The sequence below is a fragment of the Leuciscus leuciscus genome, assembly GCF_965113295.1.
Source record: "Leuciscus leuciscus genome assembly, chromosome: 20".
Classification (NCBI taxonomy): Eukaryota; Metazoa; Chordata; class Actinopteri; order Cypriniformes; family Leuciscidae; genus Leuciscus; species Leuciscus leuciscus.
In genome coordinates, this window is record NC_138744.1 from 38,582,489 (window position 1) to 38,601,047 (window position 18,559).

Consider the following 18,559-nt stretch of genomic DNA (forward strand, 5'->3'; position numbering starts at 1 on the left):
AGAGCTGTGAAGCTGAGGTGATCCTGTGAGTGTCAGATGTGTGTGTCCTGGCTCTTCTAGAGCTGTGAAGCTGAGGTGATCCTGTGAGTGTCAGATGTGTGTGTCCTGGCTCTTCTAGAGCTGTGAAGCTGAGGTGATCCTGTGAGTGTCAGATGTGTGTGTCCTGGCTCTTCTAGAGCTGTGAAGCTGAGGTGATCCTGTGAGTCACAGAGTGTGTGTGTCCTGGCTCTTCTAGAGCTGTGAAGCTGAGGTGATCCTGTGAGTGTCAGATGTGTGTGTCCTGGCTCTTCTAGAGCTGTGAAGCTGAGGTGATCCTGTGAGTGTCAGATGTGTGTGTCCTGGCTCTTCTAGAGCAGTGAAGCTGAGGTGATCCTGTGAGTCACAGAATGTGTGTGTCCTGGCTCTTCTAGAGCTGTGAAGCTGAGGTGATCCTGTGAGTCACAGATGTGTGTGTCCTGGCTCTTCTAGAGCTGTGAAGCTGAGGTGATCCTGTGAGTCACAGAGTGTGTGTGTCCTGGCTCTTCTAGAGCTGTGAAGCTGAGGTGATCCTGTGAGTGTCAGATGTGTGTGTCCTGGCTCTTCTAGAGCTGTGAAGCTGAGGTGATCCTGTGAGTCACAGAGTGTGTGTGTCCTGGCTCTTCTAGAGCTGTGAAGCTGAGGTGATCCTGTGAGTGTCAGATGTGTGTGTCCTGGCTCTTCTAGAGCGGTGAAGCTGAGGTGATCCTGTGAGTGTCAGATGTGTGTGTCCTGGCTCTTCTAGAGCTGTGAAGCTGAGGTGATCCTGTGAGTCACAGAGTGTGTGTGTCCTGGCTCTTCTAGAGCTGTGAAGCTGAGGTGATCCTGTGAGTGTCAGATGTGTGTGTCCTGGCTCTTCTAGAGCTGTGAAGCTGAGGTGATCCTGTGAGTGTCAGATGTGTGTGTCCTGGCTCTTCTAGAGCTGTGAAGATGAGGTGATCCTGTGAGTGTCAGATGTGTGTGTCCTGGCTCTTCTAGAGCTGTGAAGCTGAGGTGATCCTGTGAGTGTCAGATGTGTGTGTCCTGGCTCTTCTAGAGCTGTGAAGCTGAGGTGATCCTGTGAGTGTCAGATGTGTGTGTCCTGGCTCTTCTAGAGCTGTGAAGCTGAGGTGATCCTGTGAGTGTCAGATGTGTGTGTCCTGGCTCTTCTAGAGCTGTGAAGATGAGGTGATCCTGTGAGTGTCAGATGTGTGTGTCCTGGCTCTTCTAGAGCTGTGAAGCTGAGGTGATCCTGTGAGTGTCAGATGTGTGTGTCCTGGCTCTTCTAGAGCTGTGAAGCTGAGGTGATCCTGTGAGTGTCAGATGTGTGTGTCCTGGCTCTTCTAGAGCTGTGAAGCTGAGGTGATCCTGTGAGTGTCAGATGTGTGTGTCCTGGCTCTTCTAGAGCTGTGAAGCTGAGGTGATCCTGTGAGTGTCAGATGTGTGTGTCCTGGCTCTTCTAGAGCTGTGAAGCTGAGGTGATCCTGTGAGTGTCAGATGTGTGTGTCCTGGCTCTTCTAGAGCTGTGAAGCTGAGGTGATCCTGTGAGTCACAGAGTGTGTGTGTCCTGGCTCTTCTAGAGCTGTGAAGCTGAGGTGATCCTGTGAGTGTCAGATGTGTGTGTCCTGGCTCTTCTAGAGCTGTGAAGCTGAGGTGATCCTGTGAGTGTCAGATGTGTGTGTCCTGGCTCTTCTAGAGCTGTGAAGCTGAAGTGATCCTGTGAGTCACAGATGTGTGTGTCCTGGCTCTTCTAGAGCTGTGAAGCTGAGGTGATCCTGTGAGTGTCAGATGTGTGTGTCCTGGCTCTTCTAGAGCTGTGAAGCTGAGGTGATCCTGTGAGTCACAGCACAACTACACCCATAACGAGACCGGTGAACGATCACAACATCGACAGCCAATCAGAATCCGTCCTGCTTTAACCCTCGTGCTCTCGCGTGCCGCTCAAAAATGGCCGATGCTTTTTCTTTTTTTATTTCAGTGAAAGGAATGTACCATATTTTAGTTTGATAGTGTTTTTTATTTAATATTTTGTATATTTAGGGGATTTTATGATACTAAGTATATTTACGCTGTATTTATAATCCATTTATTCACTTTCTGAGCATAGACCTGAACATTACATTTTTAAACTTAAACTAATGCTTTAAATCACAGACTGAAGTTTGATCTCTTTATAAACACAACGCGGCACATTATTGCTGAAGTGAAAAAAAAGGTTTTAAAAAGTGAACTTAAAAGTTACAGAATTTTACATGTTATTAAAAATGCACATAAATACTATCTTCAATTTTTATATGAAATTTATATTTTCAAAGACACATTTTACTCTAAAACTGCAAGAAAATCAAAGCCATAAATCTAAACAAGTTGTGTTCCAAATGTGAGGCTGATATCTCAGTAAATGATCTCTCAGTGAGATGTAGTTCGGCTGCAGTTCCACACGCTTCCACTAGAGGACACTCGTCATCTCTGACCGCGAGGACCTGGGGCCTGTTTCAGAAAGGAGGATAAGTGGAAACTCTGAGTATGTTAACCCTGAAATGAGGGAAACTCTGGGTTTTTTGTTTCAGAATGTTAGGTCTGTCAACCCTGAGAAAGCAGAGTAAGTCAAGCCTGTTCCTGAACAAGAGGTACTTATACTCAGAGTCAGTTACCATGGTAACTTACTCTGTGAACCTAACCTGGTCGGGAGCAGGTTTTCTTCAGTAAACCCAGAGTTTCTATCGGTCTCCTCCCCTTTTTAAAGAGGAAGTGGTGTTTAAACACCTCATTCATTCTTTCAGTAAATTTGTATTAATAAATTAATATTTTATTATTAAATACAAATATTTATTTTTTATATAAATATAAAGGGGGGAGGGGGATAAGAATACCCGTTTATACTTAGATTTAAACTTAGATTCTATAGGCTACTCCACATATAAATGTGAAACAATCTGAATGTATAGATTGTTTTGATGTGTAGACACATAATATTAACATGACCTCTGTAGGCCTTTAGAAGATGAGCATGTGGTCGAGGACGTGTATTGAGTAGGAGACCTACGACTGCCTGGGGTTCTGTTGGGACAGGAGGCTCCAAAACACAGATATTACCATCAGAATCTGTTGGGACCAACAAAAAACTCAACCCAAAGTAAAATAAATGGAAATATAAAAACAACACATATGTAAACCTCTTAGATGTTATGAGGCCCTTGTATCTTCTGGAGTGACTGGCTCTGCTAGACACACTGGGTGCTTTAGTTATGTAATATGTCAGATGTAAAGTCAGCTAGCCTACACCCATGATATGCTCAAGCCTTACCTGACTGAATTATGTTTTTATATTTCATGTTCAGCTGCTGCCATGATCTTCTAATGCCTGCAGGATTGCATCTACATGAACATTATAATGAGGTTTAATAACACACTGTTCTTCCAGTTTCACCTCTGAGATTATATCAGTTGGGTAAGTTACTCTAAAATAGTTATAACTATCTTTAGAAAGCATTGGTCTACTTATTACTAATTACTAAATCCCATATCAACCTCAACCAAGGAGAGACAAGAAACTGCACTTTTAATGCTTTCAAATAAACCATATATTGCATGAATTATTGGTGATTGGCCAGAGTGTGTAGAGGGAGAAGGTTAACGTTACATTAAAAATATTCCTTTTAAAAAATGTGTTAAATATACAGAATTGTTCTATAGTCTAATGCAATTACATCAGATTTTACTTTAAATTACAGAAGAATTAAGAGTAAAGCCTTTAATTAAACTACAGTATTTAGATTACTTGGTAATTACACCCATCACTGTCTGTATAACAGTAATTCAAATGTAAGCGTACGCATTGACTCGAGCAGCAGTTTCCCCCCCTAGCTAACTCTGTCCTTCGCTGATGGAGACGATATTTAAAGAATAATAATAATAATAAGTGTTCATACTCTCCATATGCTTGCAGAAGCTCATCCAGATCTGCTGCTGAGAAATATGCAGATCTCTGGCACTGTTGCCATGGTGACTCATAATATCTGCACTCTATTGATAATGGCTTTTTATAGTAGTGGTGCACACGCTTAACTCAGAGTTAACTGAACTAACTCATTTCAGCTGTTCTGTAACCGAACACTCAGAGTTCCCCATCTCAGGGTAAGTCAGCGTTCCCCATCTCAGGGTAAGTCAGCGTTCCCCATCTCAGGGTAAGTCAGCGTTCCCCATCTCAGGGTAAGTCAGCGTTCCCCATCTCAGGGTAAGTCAGAGTTCCCCATCTCAGGGTAAGTCAGAGTTCCCCATCTCAGGGTAAGTCAGCGTTCCCCATCTCAGGGTAAGTCAGAGTTCCCCATCTCAGGGTAAGTCAGCGTTCCCCATCTCAGGGTAAGTCAGAGTTCCCCATCTCAGGGTAAGTCAGCGTTCCCCATCTCAGGGTAAGTCAGCGTTCCCCATCTCAGGGTAAGTCAGCGTTCCCCATCTCAGGGTAAGTCAGAGTTCCCCATCTCAGGGTAAGTCAGCGTTCCCCATCTCAGGGTAAGTCAGCGTTCCCCATCTCAGGGTAAGTCAGCGTTCCCCATCTCAGGGTAAGTCAGAGTTCCCCATCTCAGGGTAAGTCAGAGTTCCCCATCTCAGGGTAAGTCAGCGTTCCCCATCTCAGGGTAAGTCAGAGTTCCCCATCTCAGGGTAAGTCAGAGTTCCCCATCTCAGGGTAAGTCAGCGTTCCCCATCTCAGGGTAAGTCAGCGTTCCCCATCTCAGGGTAAGTCAGCGTTCCCCATCTCAGGGTAAGTCAGCGTTCCCCATCTCAGGGTAAGTCAGCGTTCCCCATCTCAGGGTAAGTCAGCGTTCCCCATCTCAGGGTAAGTCAGCGTTCCCCATCTCAGGGTAAGTCAGCGTTCCCCATCTCAGGGTAAGTCAGCGTTCCCCATCTCAGGGTAAGTCAGCGTTCCCCATCTCAGGGTAAGTCAGAGTTCAAGTTTTAACTCAGAGTTGGTTGAACCTCCTTTCTGAAACAGCCCCCTGATCAGATCATGTCCATGATTGCAAGTGCCAAAACCCAAGTTTCGTACCATTCCGATCAAGTAAAAAACAAAACAATATTTGTTAATTAAATCCTTTTATTGTAAGTTAGCAGCTCAAAACTGGATATTTCCGATGATTTCCTGACAGTATTTACATTCCCTAGAGCTGTTCTCCCACAGATGAAGTGTGTGTGTTGTGGGATCACTCGTTCTTCATGTCCAGGATGAAGTGTGTGTGTGTGTGTGTGTGTTGTGGGATCACTCGTTCTTCATGTCCAGGATGAAGTGTGTGTGTGTGTGTGTGTTGTGGGATCACTCGTTCTTCATGTCCAGGATGAAGTGTGTGTGTGTGTGTGTGTTGTGGGATCACTCGTTCTTCATGTCCAGGATGAAGTGTGTGTGTGTGTGTGTGTGTGTTGTGGGATCACTCGTTCTTCATGTCCAGGATGAAGTGTGTGTGTGTGTGTGTGTGTTGTGGGATCACTCGTTCTTCATGTCCAGGATGAAGTGTGTGTGTGTGTGTGTGTGTGTGTGTTGTGGGATCACTCGTTCTTCATGTCCAGGATGAAGTGTGTGTGTGTGTGTGTTGTGGGATCACTCGTTCTTCATGTCCAGGATGAAGTGTGTGTGTGTGTGTGTGTGTGTGTGTTGTGGGATCACTCGTTCTTCATGTCCAGGATGAAGTGTGTGTGTGTGTGTTTTGTGGGATCACTCGTTCTTCATGTCCAGGATGAAGTGTGTGTGTGTGTGTTGTGGGATCACTCGTTCTTCATGTCCAGGATGAAGTGTGTGTGTGTGTGTGTGTGTTGTGGGATCACTTGTTCTTCATGTCCAGGATGAAGTGTGTGTGTGTGTGTTGTGGGATCACTCGTTCTTCATGTCCAGGATGAAGTCTGAGGGGAGTGTGTGTTGTGTGTTGTGTGTGTGTGTGTTGTGGGATCACTCGTTCTTCATGTCCAGGATGAAGTGTGTGTGTGTGTGTGTGTGTGTGTGTTGTGGGATCACTCGTTCTTCATGTCCAGGATGAAGTGTGTGTGTGTGTGTGTGTGTGTGTGTTGTGGGATCACTCGTTCTTCATGTCCAGGATGAAGTGTGTGTGTGTGTGTTGTGGGATCACTCGTTCTTCATGTCCAGGATGAAGTGTGTGTGTGTGTGTTGTGGGATCACTCGTTCTTCATGTCCAGGATGAAGTGTGTGTGTGTGTGTGTGTTGTGGGATCACTCGTTCTTCATGTCCAGGATGAAGTGTGTGTGTGTGTGTTGTGGGATCACTCGTTCTTCATGTCCAGGATGAAGTGTGTGTGTGTGTGTGTGTGTGTTGTGGGATCACTTGTTCTTCATGTCCAGGATGAAGTGTGTGTGTGTGTGTTGTGGGATCACTCGTTCTTCATGTCCAGGATGAAGTCTGAGGGGAGTGTGTGTTGTGTGTTGTGTGTGTGTGTGTTGTGGGATCACTCGTTCTTCATGTCCAGGATGAAGTGTGTGTGTGTGTGTGTGTGTGTGTGTGTGTGTGTGTGTTGTGGGATCACTCGTTCTTCATGTCCAGGATGAAGTGTGTGTGTGTGTGTGTGTGTGTGTGTTGTGGGATCACTCGTTCTTCATGTCCAGGATGAAGTGTGTGTGTGTGTGTTGTGGGATCACTCGTTCTTCATGTCCAGGATGAAGTGTGTGTGTGTGTGTTGTGGGATCACTCGTTCTTCATGTCCAGGATGAAGTCTGAGGGGAGTGTGTGTTGTGGGATCACTCGTTCTTCATGTCCAGGATGAAGTGTGTGTGTGTGTGTTGTGGGATCACTCGTTCTTCATGTCCAGGATGAAGTCTGAGGGGAGTGTGTGTTGTGTGTGTGTGTGTTGTGGGATCACTCGTTCTTCATGTCCAGGATGAAGTGTGTGTGTGTGTGTTGTGGGATCACTCGTTCTTCATGTCCAGGATGAAGTCTGAGGGGAGTGTGTGTTGTGGGATGCGCTGGAGCTGTTCGTCATGCGAGCGCAGTGTCCAGAGCTTCTCCAGCTCATACGTGTCTCTGGTGTCCGACAGCATGAGGTGAAGCACCATGGATCCTGTGGGACAGAAGACGGTCAGTCTCACACACACACACACACACACACACACACACACACACACACACACACACACTCGCTACTAACCGAAGTCGATGCACTTCCAGTCGTCACAGTCTCTGCCCTCCAGCCGAACGTGCTGCTCCTCGTTCTTACGCAGGAACTTAAACTGCGGATATAAAGAGTGTGTTCAGAGAGTATATATAAAGCCGCGTTTCCACCGACATTACCCAGAACAATTTGTCCCAGGAACTTTTTTCCCAGGAACTTTTTTCGCCCCAGACCGGTTGCTTTCTGCGTTTACACCGCGGTCTAAAGTACCGGGAAGGTAAACTGCGCGCAACTGCTCCTCCCAGTCTGCGACGGACAGTAATCAGTTTTGAGCGCCACATTTAAGTATTGAGGAGATTCAAACTGTGCTGCAGTTATGTATTGGTTTACTAACGAGGTAATTAACAAAACAAAATAGACGAGCACTGATACTAAAGCGTGTTCAGAAAGCTCGTATGCGTATAAAATTAGACAACGTAATGTATATGTTATCAGTTATTGTGAGAAGCCTGGGACGAACGCGGAAAAAAATACGCAAATACGCTTAAAAAAAGCCTGAACCCGGTCTATCAATCATAAATAGTGACAGTCTTGTAAATAGTTGTTTGTTACTAACCTCAAAGCGCTATTTCAATCCTGTTATAGTAAATTTGTAACATGGTTTGGAGTGCCTTGCAATAGATGACAATGTGTAAACATAATGACTTAATAATAAAAGCTGTGGCAGAAAAGAGACGAGCACTGATAAAGCGTGTTCAGTAAGCTCGTAATGCTAACGTTAGATATAAAATTTGTATGTTATCAGCTATTGCGGACATTGACCGTGAGATGGCTGGGACGAACGCGCAGAAAGTTTCCTCTTCCACAAATCCCCCTAATAAAGCCTGAAACTCGTCGCCAGTCCACCAGTTTATTTTATTAAATTCCATATTTGCAGACAGACAACTCTTACTGCATGAAGCCACGACACGAACCGCAATAGATTTTTTAAAAAGGGAGGTTAAAAATAAATAAAATGCTGTGTGGAATCATCCAACCAAAATGCGGCGTGAACACAACCAATCAGCTTGTGCAGCGCACAAGTCCCACCCCTGAAAGTTCCTGAACTTTTAAAAAGTACTACCTCATGAGCAGGGACTATCGGAGGGGGAAATATTTACCCGGAACTTCATTTAGACCCTGGTTCCTGCAGTGTAAACACATCGAGTACCAGCCCAAAGTTCCTAGTTCCTGGGGAAAGTTCCTGCGGTGGAAACGCGGCTTAAGAGTGTCTTCAGCCGGATCAAACCCGGACACATTCCACTGAACCGGGACACTCCCGTCTCATTCGGGTCTATGGAAGCGGTTCTGCCTTGGAATAAACAACAGAAAGGTAACTGCGACTTTCTCACAATTTTTCTTGCAATTCCCAGTTTTTAACGGGCAATTCTGACTTTATTTTGTGCAATTCCCAGTTTATTATTGGAATTCTGACATTATTTATCGCAATTCCCAGTTTAAAAATGGGAATTCTGACTTTTTTCTTGCAATTCCCAGTTTATAACGGGCAATTCTGACTTTATTTTGTGCAATTCCCAGTTTATTAATCGGAATTCTGTCTTTTTCCTCACAATTTCCAGTTTATAAATTGCAATTCCCAGTTTATAAATTGGAATTCTTTCATTTTTCTTGCAATTCTGATTTTAAACTTGTAATTCACAGTTTATAAATTGGAATCCTGACTTTTTTTTCTCTGAATTCCCAGTTTATGAATGGGAATCCTGACTTTTTCTGGGTTTATTGCTCACAATTACTTTAGTTTTATTCTCAGGTGAAAACAAGCTTCCATAGACCTCAGTTTGTGTTTCCGCTAGTGGTATCGCAGTGGTTCCAGTGTGCGTGTCTTTACCGCTTTGAGCACAAACTCTGCCATGGCGCTGAGGTGTCGTGGGGAAGATCCGCTCACGATGATCATGTGATCGGTGTACCTGAGCTCAGGTGAGACCCTGATGACACAGATGTCCGAAGCGTTCTCCTGCCTCAGGACCGACACCAGCAGACCCACATCAAACCCTGAACACACAACATACACACAGAGCTTTACAGGAACTCTTCACACACACACACACACACACACACACACTGTGGAGGTCAGTGGGGTCCAGCAAGTGTCTGGTGACACACATTACTCACAACATCTTACTTTGTGTTCGACGAAAGAAAGAAACTCATACAAGTTTGGAACATGATATTCGATGTTGGTTCGGGTGAAAAAATGATGACAGAACTTAAATATTTGGGTGAACTGTACCTTTAATTGCATGTAATTCTGCATAATTTATTATTACTATAGTTACAGTACATGAAATGTATAACAAAAGTAAAATTGTATTTATTTGTTTAGCTGTTGTTGTTAGACATGACCCAAACATGAGCTGATCAGCCTCGGAGTTGTGTGTTGTGCCTCACCTCGTGTTGTGTCGCTGTGAGGAAGCTCCGCGTGTGTAGTGAGTGTGTGTTCTGCTGTTGTTGTGAGTGTGTGTGTGTCTGTTGTTTCTCGCGTGACCTTCTGCTGTGAAGACGAGCTCAGACCTGCGACTCTGAGGAGCCCGAGAGGAGCTGTGGACCGCAGACAGCGCGCTAACATCATCCTGTGCGACACACACACTCAGAGTGTGTGCGATTTATGTGGATTTTATATGAGGAAACACGTGATCTGTGGTCTCTCTCTCGGACTCCTTCTGCGGCTGCGCGCGTGTGACGTCACCGGATGTGCGTCACACTACAGAGAGAGGCATCATTTCGATTTTTCACTCATAATTTCGAATTTTTTATCTGTTATAATATATTTTTAATGGCATAATTTCAAATTTTTTAATCTCAAAATGATAACCGAGTATGGCATAATTTTGACACTGTATGTAATTATTAAGATTTCTCGGAGCGTGATGTTTTTGTGAATCAGCGTTTCTTAAACTTTCTGACTCTTCTATTTATACAAATGTTACGTGTACTAAGTACGTCTGAACTATGTAGACGTCTTAAAATAACATTAAAGTTTGCATTAGTAGGCTAGATGTATTTTATATGCTACTGCTTTTTTAGTTATTTCTCAACAAGTGGCAATAGTGCATAATCATCGTGAGTCTGTTTCATGTTCGACAGCTTGAGTGTTCAGCTGTGGCGTTGAAGTGAAGCAAATGAAACATGTTCTTTAGGCCATTAAAAGCCTTGTTCAGCTTTGCCCAGTTATAACATGAGACTGACAGATAATTTCTCAAAATATGAAGCTGTTCCTCGAGACATTAAAGAATAATTCAAGACTATGATTTCAAACTAATTCACTTTAGTGTCTTTATCTGACTTCCAGAATCACTCTGAAAGCTCCCAGATGATCAAGCGCAGGCCTTCAGGCTTTATGCCTAATAAGCAGAAATATACAAACTGAAACATAAACATGTTGTCATAAAGGGGAGACCTGGGGCCTGTACCATGAAGCCGGTTTAGGTGGCTAGCCAGCTATGTTTCAGCTTAGTTTCCACCAACCCTGGGTTTTAGGTACTATGAAAGTAGCTTGGCTTTAATCGGTGTTCGTCGCCATGGTATCTTACGCTGCACGGCTAACCTGCTCCGGGGCAGGTTATGTTCTGGACTCAAGATCTCAGACTGAAGTTTGACCAATCAGCTGAGAGCAAAGAAACATATAGGTGACGTAACTTATTCCCAATGTCTGGAGCACTTCGTAAAGAAAGAGTTTTTAGCATGACAAAATCCCCTTGCCTTTCCTGATAGTATTTGTATGAAAGATACAGATTTTCCACGGAAGGAATGTCTTATCTTTGCGAACTTCTTGAGCCGCACATAAATAATTTAACACGTCGAATTCATGCACTTACTGTACCGCAAATATTGCGTTGCGTTTTTTTTGCAAGTGGTACATACTTGCACGGTGGGTGACGCACAGAAGCTATAGGGGAAAACACGGTTTGTCGAGCCATTCGTAAGGTGGTCCTCGCTCTGCAGGAGTACATGAATAGTTTCATTAATAGTGTTCCCCGGACATTTATTGACCATGTCCATAAAAGAGGGCTTTTATAAAATTGCCGGTAAGATATATTGATAGGGTGACATCACATGAACACATTTTTTTTTTTTTTTAAAGCAAATTTCACAAATGTACTATACTATACAATACATTTTAAGAATTATTTAAAAAAAAAAATTATTATTATTCTGTTAAACTTATGATACGATTCCCTAGAGTCAATGCAACATGTATGCAGTCTATTGCTCCAATCTCCACTGCTCTAGGGGAACATGAGGCAGATTATGTTAATAGGAAGTCCTATCACAGCCTTAATGTTCAGGTAGAGATGATGTGAATATGTGAGATGATTATTTTCTGTGAGATGAATCTTTAAATTAATAGTAACATTAACAGATATAACAATGATCTACTAAACATTTCATCTGCTGACGACTTGTGGTCATGAACGTATGATCACAAGTTTGGATGCCAAATGGCCTGGCTCCAGTGCTTGACACGAATTTTCCATGAGTCTGTTGTGTCAGCGCTTTGAGGAAAGCAAGTTAAATTTGATACAGTACAAAACACTGTTAATTTGAACTGAGATAGAAAAACCTACACAATAATCCCCTATCATGACCCTCATACAGGGCCACAGCACCGCTTCAATGTGGCCCTCAGTAAAACCAGAGTGAAGATAGAGATGACCTCTCCCAGAGCGGACCACCCAGCTGGTGCAGATGTAGATGCAATCACCATACAATATTACACTTAAAAAAGCACATTGAAACTGCAGATAGGTCTCAAACTGTTTTATTGGTTTTGTGGGATGGGAGGGAGAAAGAGAGCAAGACAAAGTTGCATTAATAAATATTCATACTAAAGTGTTACTTGGTTAAATAAGTTCACATACTGAGATCAGTTTTATCCAGCTGTTTGATCTCCATTTTATTTATTTTTTTGCCTCCTCAGCTCACAGTCCAGCTCCTTTAGTGTGCAGTCTAGTTCAAGTCTCCTTTAGTGAACAGTCTAGTTCAAGTCTCCTTTAGTGTGCAGTCTAGTTCAAGTCTCCTTTAGTGAACAGTCTAGTTCAAGACTCCTCTTGTACAGGGCCCTGACTGAGTCTGTTTCCACCTGAAACATAATTCCACCACAAACATGATCATTACAAGTTTTCTGGAGGCTCATTAAATCACAAAAAGTTCCTTGACTTCCTACAAACACAGGACTGACTGTAATATGTCAAGGGTTTTAAATCCTTACCTTGTTCACATTTCTTCTGAAGGCCATTGAGGTAGAGGCCTCAGTTTCTGGGGCAGGTTGTGAAAAATCCTACAATAAAAGAGATGTGTAAGGGCCAGTCCCTTTTTTATGCCACACATTCAAATGTTTGCCATAATAAAAAGCCCAGTGCATTCACATCAGCAACTGTCTGAGAACACACAGACAGAGTGTCTTCATCATTTCCTCCACCCTAATAAATAAAAATAGGCCAATATAAAGCATAACTGTTGTAAAGCAGGTTATGTTTGGTGTTCTGTCTGCTGTATACTGACCTCTGTGTGGGAGACTGTGTGTGTGTGTGCTGGCTTCAACAGGGACACTGTATTTCCCTCTACTGCAGAACATACAGTCAGCTATATTTAAAGTAGTAATGTATTGCACACGTACCCAGTGTTACTTGCTTAGAGGAGCCAGCACCAGGGTCAGATTGTACAGCACCTGTAATCACATCCATAATCGTCCGTCCCTTATTGCCTACTCAGAGCCAACTCCTCCGCCGCAGTGTATTCTGGTTTTCTGAATTTAACTCTTTATTTCTGTTTGCTGCAAACAAGTGTTTGTGATAAAATTTTCACAAAAGTAATAAAAGGTTGTGGTAAATACTCGTCACCACTTTGAATTATATTTTTTATATTTTGCCTTTATCTGCTGCCAAGAACATTTGGAGTTGGGGTTGCATCTAAAAATCAATGAATCTTTCTTAGTACATGCACATTTTTATATATTATAAAAATAGGCTATATGCTATATTACACATAAAGGCTACACATACATAGGCCTATATACATAATTTTACATAAATATAGAACGTATAATTGTTTAACTTACACATTAACAATCAGCAATCTTTCTCCAACAGTCTTCTCTTGCTTTGGCAGCAGAGACCGTATTGTTTCGAGCTTGAAATACATATTTAAATTCATCGTAATTCTGAATGATTATCTCTTGCTCCTCCGCGGACAAATATATCGCTCTCGCTCTACCCGCGATTGGTTGTTCAGTGTCGACGTCACTCTTTTATGTGCACGCGCGCGTGGAGTAATCATAGCTTGAGGATCAAAGCCTGAGTTGACAGAGAAAGTTGATGAGCTGCATCATGGTACCAATAAAGCCTGATTGCATCGGTTTGGTTTTGTCAACTCAAAACTAATCCTGTAACCCCGAGTTTGTTCAGCTACCTTCATGGTACAGGCCCCTGGAGTGAGCATTTTCTTGCATTTATTTTAAGTAAATGATAGTTTATTTTCAATTCAAAATGGCAAGATTCAATAGAAAAGAAATGTGAGTAGCCTAGTTGCATCACTGTCTATAAGACTGTCGGTCATTTCACATCATCAACTTGAGATGTCTGAGGATAATGCATTATTTTGAGGGAAAACTTATTTTTATTGTGGTCATTAAAGAGAGCTCTACTTTTCTCTCTGTAAGACTATATAAGTTTAATACATTTAAAAGAATTGTTGCAGATCTGTCTGATTTGATCCACACAAGAGTTATGTATGAAGGTATTTTTGGTGCAAAACAACTGAACGCCTGACAGTGTGTAGTTGTAGAGGATAGCCACACGTGTGTAGTTGTAGAGGATAGCCACACATGTGTAGTTGTAGAGGATAGCCACACGTGTAGTTGTAGAGGATAGCCACACGTGTGTAGTTGTAGAGGATAGCCACACGTGTGTAGTTGTAGAGGATAGCCACACGTGTAGTTGTAGAGGATAGCCACACGTGTGTAGCTGTAGAGGATAGCCACACATGTGTAGCTGTAGAGGATAGCCACACGTGTGTAGCTGTAGAGGATAGCCACACGTGTGTAGTTGTAGAGGATAGCCACACATGTGTAGTTGTAGAGGATAGCCACACGTGTGTAGTTGTAGAGGATAGCCACACGTGTGTAGTTGTAGAGGATAGCCACACATGTGTAGTTGTAGAGGATAGCCACACGTGTGTAGTTGTAGAGGATAGCCACACATGTGTAGTTGTAGAGGATAGCCGCTGTAGAGGATAGCCACACATGTGTAGTTGTAGAGGATAGCCACACGTGTGTAGCTGTAGAGGATAGCCACACATGTGTAGCTGTAGAGGATAGCCACACGTGTGTAGTTGTAGAGGATAGCCACACGTGTGTAGTTGTAGAGGATAGCCACACGTGTGTAGTTGTAGAGGATAGCCACACGTGTGTAGTTGTAGAGGATAGCCACACGTGTGTAGTTGTAGAGGATAGCCACACATGTGTAGTTGTAGAGGATAGCCGCTGTAGAGGATAGCCACACATGTGTAGTTGTAGAGGATAGCCACACGTGTGTAGCTGTAGAGGATAGCCACACGTGTGTAGCTGTAGAGGATAGCCACACATGTGTAGTTGTAGAGGATAGCCACACATGTGTAGTTGTAGAGGATAGCCACACGTGTGTAGTTGTAGAGGATAGCCACACGTGTGTAGTTGTAGAGGATAGCCACACGTGTGTAGTTGTAGAGGATAGCCACACATGTGTAGTTGTAGAGGATAGCCACACGTGTGTAGTTGTAGAGGATAGCCACACATGTGTAGTTGTAGAGGATAGCCGCTGTAGAGGATAGCCACACATGTGTAGTTGTAGAGGATAGCCACACGTGTGTAGCTGTAGAGGATAGCCACACATGTGTAGTTGTAGAGGATAGCCACACATGTGTAGTTGTAGAGGATAGCCACACGTGTGTAGTTGTAGAGGATAGCCACACGTGTGTAGTTGTAGAGGATAGCCACACATGTGTAGTTGTAGAGGATAGCCACACGTGTGTAGTTGTAGAGGATAGCCACACATGTGTAGTTGTAGAGGATAGCCACACGTGTGTAGCTGTAGAGGATAGCCACACATGTGTAGTTGTAGAGGATAGCCACACGTGTGTAGTTGTAGAGGATAGCCACACATGTGTAGTTGTAGAGGATAGCCACACGTGTGTAGCTGTAGAGGATAGCCACACGTGTGTAGTTGTAGAGGATAGCCACACATGTGTAGTTGTAGAGGATAGCCACACGTGTGTAGCTGTAGAGGATAGCCACACGTGTGTAGCTGTAGAGGATAGCCACACGTGTGTAGTTGTAGAGGATAGCCACACATGTGTAGTTGTAGAGGATAGCCACACGTGTGTAGTTGTAGAGGATAGCCACACATGTGTAGCTGTAGAGGATAGCCACACATGTGTAGTTGTAGAGGATAGCCACACATGTGTAGTTGTAGAGGATAGCCACACGTGTGTAGTTGTAGAGGATAGCCACACATGTGTAGCTGTAGAGGATAGCCACACATGTGTAGTTGTAGAGGATAGCCACACGTGTGTAGCTGTAGAGGATAGCCACACATGTGTAGCTGTAGAGGATAGCCACACGTGTGTAGCTGTAGAGGATAGCCACACATGTGTAGTTGTAGAGGATAGCCACACATGTGTAGTTGTAGAGGATAGCCACACGTGTGTAGTTGTAGAGGATAGCCACACGTGTGTAGCTGTAGAGGATAGCCACACGTGTGTAGCTGTAGAGGATAGCCACACGTGTGTAGTTGTAGAGGATAGCCACACATGTGTAGTTGTAGAGGATAGCCACACGTGTGTAGTTGTAGAGGATAGCCACACATGTGTAGTTGTAGAGGATAGCCACACGAGTTATTAATGTGCTGTCGAGTTATTAATGCACAGCATATTTAGTTTAACTGTTGTTTGTAGTGTGTGGCCATCTGGTGGTCAAAAGGTTGAACAGCACTTACAAAACTGCAGAAATCATCACTTCAACATTAAATAATCACTTCAAGTCATTCACACTCAAAGTAAAATATATTAAACAAATGTATAAAATAAATCTGCAATCTGTGTATTTTAAATAGACTCCGCTTTATTTCTACAGCTTTATACAGTACAGATTGTTTCAGAGCAGCTTCACAGGACAATAACAGTTACTCACAATCTGATCTATGATTTTACATGTTCATTGTAAAGTAAAGAGAGAAGTAGAAGTGCAGTAAGACACTGGAATCCTGCAGAACCGGGATGAGATCTTCGGGTCGCTGGTGCTCCTGATGGCGTCGCTGTCCTGGTGAAAGAGAGGGAGTTTATGCCAGCTTTACTATAGTAAACACAGTAAGAGTGTTTCTGCTCGTCAAGATCCACAGCACTGCACATCTAACCCGACAGAAGCGGTGTCGGCCCGGATCCGGCGGAGTCACGTGTGCCGCTACACGCCTGCACATATACACACACAAACATTCATATATATCTATAGACTATAAACACGTGATACGCATGAGCGGCAGAGCTTCACAGATTCACGTTTTTGAAGTTTACGCGGAGATGATCACGTCGTTCAAAATCTTTCAAAACTTGCATCTTGGAACCAGTTTCAAAGTTTGCGTTCTCGAGCTCCAAACACTGTGTGTGAATGAACGGCCAGAACACATTAAAGCTACACTGTGTAGGATTCACTCCCATCTAGCGGTGAAATCGTTTATGACTAACAACTGAAGATTACTCTCTAGCTCCTCCCCTTCCGAGGGCGTATTAACTCTAGTCCGCCGGCAGTCGTGAGTAATGTCCCTCTCGCATTCGTCACGGTGTCACTGAGGGTCATCAAAGCGTGAAAGGCAAAGCTTGAATTTCCAGGTTTGTCCCTCTTTGGCTGATGTATTTTCAAGATGGAGGCGTAACATGGCTTCCGCCACTCGAGCGACTCACTCGTGTGTATTCTGAATGGCAGATTCTACGCTTACGAGAAAACTTGATTAGTTGGTAGAAGTAATTACACATTAATGAGCACTTATTTTGAAAGAACAAAGTGTTTTTTGCTAAGAATCAACTGAAATTACACAGTGTAGCTTTAAAAGTTTGTTTTCTGTTAGAAAGCGGCCGCTAAGTTAATAACTAATGATCTTTACAACGGAAGTGAATCAATCAAAACTAACTTTATCTGGACAATAACTTTATTCTAGATCTGCTGTAAAGCCTAAACACTGTAATCTCCTATTATCACTGTAAAGCTGCTGTGAAACATCTGTATGGTTAAAGCACTGTATAAATGAAGGAGACTCGACTGCTAAGAGGCGGTGTGAGCGGAGTCAGTCCTGAGTGACGGCAGTGCTGTGGAGAGAGACGACTGATGGACAGATGTGGAGAGAGAGGACTGAGGACAGATGTGGAGAGAGAGGACTGATGGACAGATGTGGAGAGAGACGACTGATGGACAGATGTGGAGAGAGACGACTGATGGACAGATGTGGAGAGAGACGACTGATGGACAGATGTGGAGAGAGACGACTGATGGACAGATGTGGAGAGAGACGACTGATGGACAGATGTGGAGAGAGACGACTGATGGACAGATGTGGAGCGAGAGGACTGATGGACAGATGTGGAGAGACGACAGATGTGGAGAGAGACGACAGATGTGGAGAGAGACGACAGATGTGGAGAGAGACGACTGATGGACAGATAGACAGATGTGGAGAGAGACGACTGATGGACAGAAGACAGATGTGGAGAGAGACGACTGATGGACAGATGTGGAGAGAGACGACTGATGGACAGATGTGGAGAGAGACGACTGATGGACAGATGTGGAGAGAGACGACTGATGGACAGATGTGGAGAGAGACGACAGATGTGGAGAGAGACGACAGATGGGGAGAGAGACGACAGATGGGGAGAGAGACGACCGATGGACAGATGTGGAGAGAGACGACCGATGGACAGAAGACAGATGTGGAGAGAGACGACCGATGGACAGATAGACAGATGTGGAGAGAGACGACTGATGGACAGAAGACAGATGTGGAGAGAGACGACTGATGGACAGATGTGGAGAGAGACGACTGATGGACAGATGTGGAGAGAGACGACTGATGGACAGATGTGGAGAGAGACGACAGATGTGGAGAGAGACGACAGATGGGGAGAGAGACGACAGATGGGGAGAGAGACGACCGATGGACAGATGTGGAGAGAGACGACCGATGGACAGAAGACAGATGTGGAGAGAGACGACCGATGGACAGATGTGGAGAGAGACGACCGATGGACAGATGTGGAGAGAGACGACCGATGGACAGATGTGGAGCGAGAGGACTGATGGACAGATGTGGAGAGACGACAGATGTGGAGAGAGACGACAGATGTGGAGAGAGACGACAGATGTGGAGAGAGAC

General features: G+C 44.0%; 2 protein-coding genes and 2 long non-coding RNA genes across 5 annotated transcripts in view; 1 reads left to right on the forward strand and 3 right to left on the reverse strand.

Moving 5' to 3' along the window:
- The first annotated feature begins 4,620 nt into the window (after window positions 1–4,620).
- Window positions 4,621–5,912, forward strand: LOC309484059. The gene is made up of 3 exons (XR_014200719.1): window positions 4,621–4,691; window positions 5,020–5,688; window positions 5,897–5,912. It is a non-coding gene; the product is annotated as an uncharacterized lncRNA (long non-coding RNA).
- Window positions 5,913–6,260: 348 nt separating this feature from the next.
- malsu1 (mitochondrial assembly of ribosomal large subunit 1) lies at window positions 6,261–10,163 on the reverse strand. 2 transcript variants are annotated; one of them, XM_082150207.1, is made up of 5 exons: window positions 9,552–10,163; window positions 8,992–9,155; window positions 7,140–7,221; window positions 6,880–7,052; window positions 6,793–6,820 (listed from the first exon to the last, which is right to left on the reverse strand). In XM_082150207.1, the coding sequence occupies exons 1-4, from the start codon at window positions 9,730–9,732 to the stop codon at window positions 6,901–6,903; spliced, it is 579 nt and encodes a 192-aa protein (XP_082006333.1). In that variant the 5' UTR covers window positions 9,733–10,163; the 3' UTR covers window positions 6,793–6,820; window positions 6,880–6,900. The 2 variants fall into 2 exon arrangements, with proteins under 2 accessions (XP_082006332.1, XP_082006333.1); XM_082150206.1 differs by having other exon boundaries at window positions 6,261–7,052; window positions 9,552–10,161.
- A 1,743-nt stretch (window positions 10,164–11,906) lies between these two features.
- LOC309483447 (uncharacterized protein) lies at window positions 11,907–13,994 on the reverse strand. The gene is made up of 5 exons (XM_082149286.1): window positions 12,781–13,994; window positions 12,666–12,727; window positions 12,530–12,583; window positions 12,373–12,441; window positions 11,907–12,243 (listed from the first exon to the last, which is right to left on the reverse strand). Exons 1-5 carry the CDS (start codon window positions 12,845–12,847, stop codon window positions 12,172–12,174), a joined length of 324 nt encoding a protein of 107 aa, XP_082005412.1. The 5' UTR covers window positions 12,848–13,994; the 3' UTR covers window positions 11,907–12,171.
- A 2,241-nt stretch (window positions 13,995–16,235) lies between these two features.
- The window catches only part of LOC309483448, a 30,121-nt gene continuing 27,797 nt past the window's right edge, over window positions 16,236–18,559 (reverse strand). Inside the window, exon 4 of the long non-coding RNA XR_014200570.1 lies at window positions 16,236–16,455. This is a non-coding gene — a long non-coding RNA (uncharacterized lncRNA). The remainder of the gene's footprint in view (window positions 16,456–18,559) is intronic.

Coding starts and splice junctions, on each gene's coding strand:
- malsu1 (XM_082150206.1), bottom strand. CDS start 9,732: ATGATGTTAGCGCGCTGTCTGCGGTCCACAGCTCCTCTCGGGCTCCTC. Junction 9,156..9,551: donor TCACAGCGACACAACACGAG/GTGAGGCACAAC, acceptor TTGTGTGTTCAG/GGTTTGATGTGGGTCTGCTG. Junction 7,222..8,991: donor CAGAGTTTGTGCTCAAAGCG/GTAAAGACACGC, acceptor TTATATCCGCAG/TTTAAGTTCCTGCGTAAGAA.
- LOC309483447 (XM_082149286.1), bottom strand. CDS start 12,847: ATGGATGTGATTACAGGTGCTGTACAATCTGACCCTGGTGCTGGCTCC. Junction 12,728..12,780: donor CTCTAAGCAAGTAACACTGG/GTACGTGTGCAA, acceptor TATGTTCTGCAG/TAGAGGGAAATACAGTGTCC. Junction 12,244..12,372: donor TCAGAAGAAATGTGAACAAG/GTAAGGATTTAA, acceptor ATTATGTTTCAG/GTGGAAACAGACTCAGTCAG.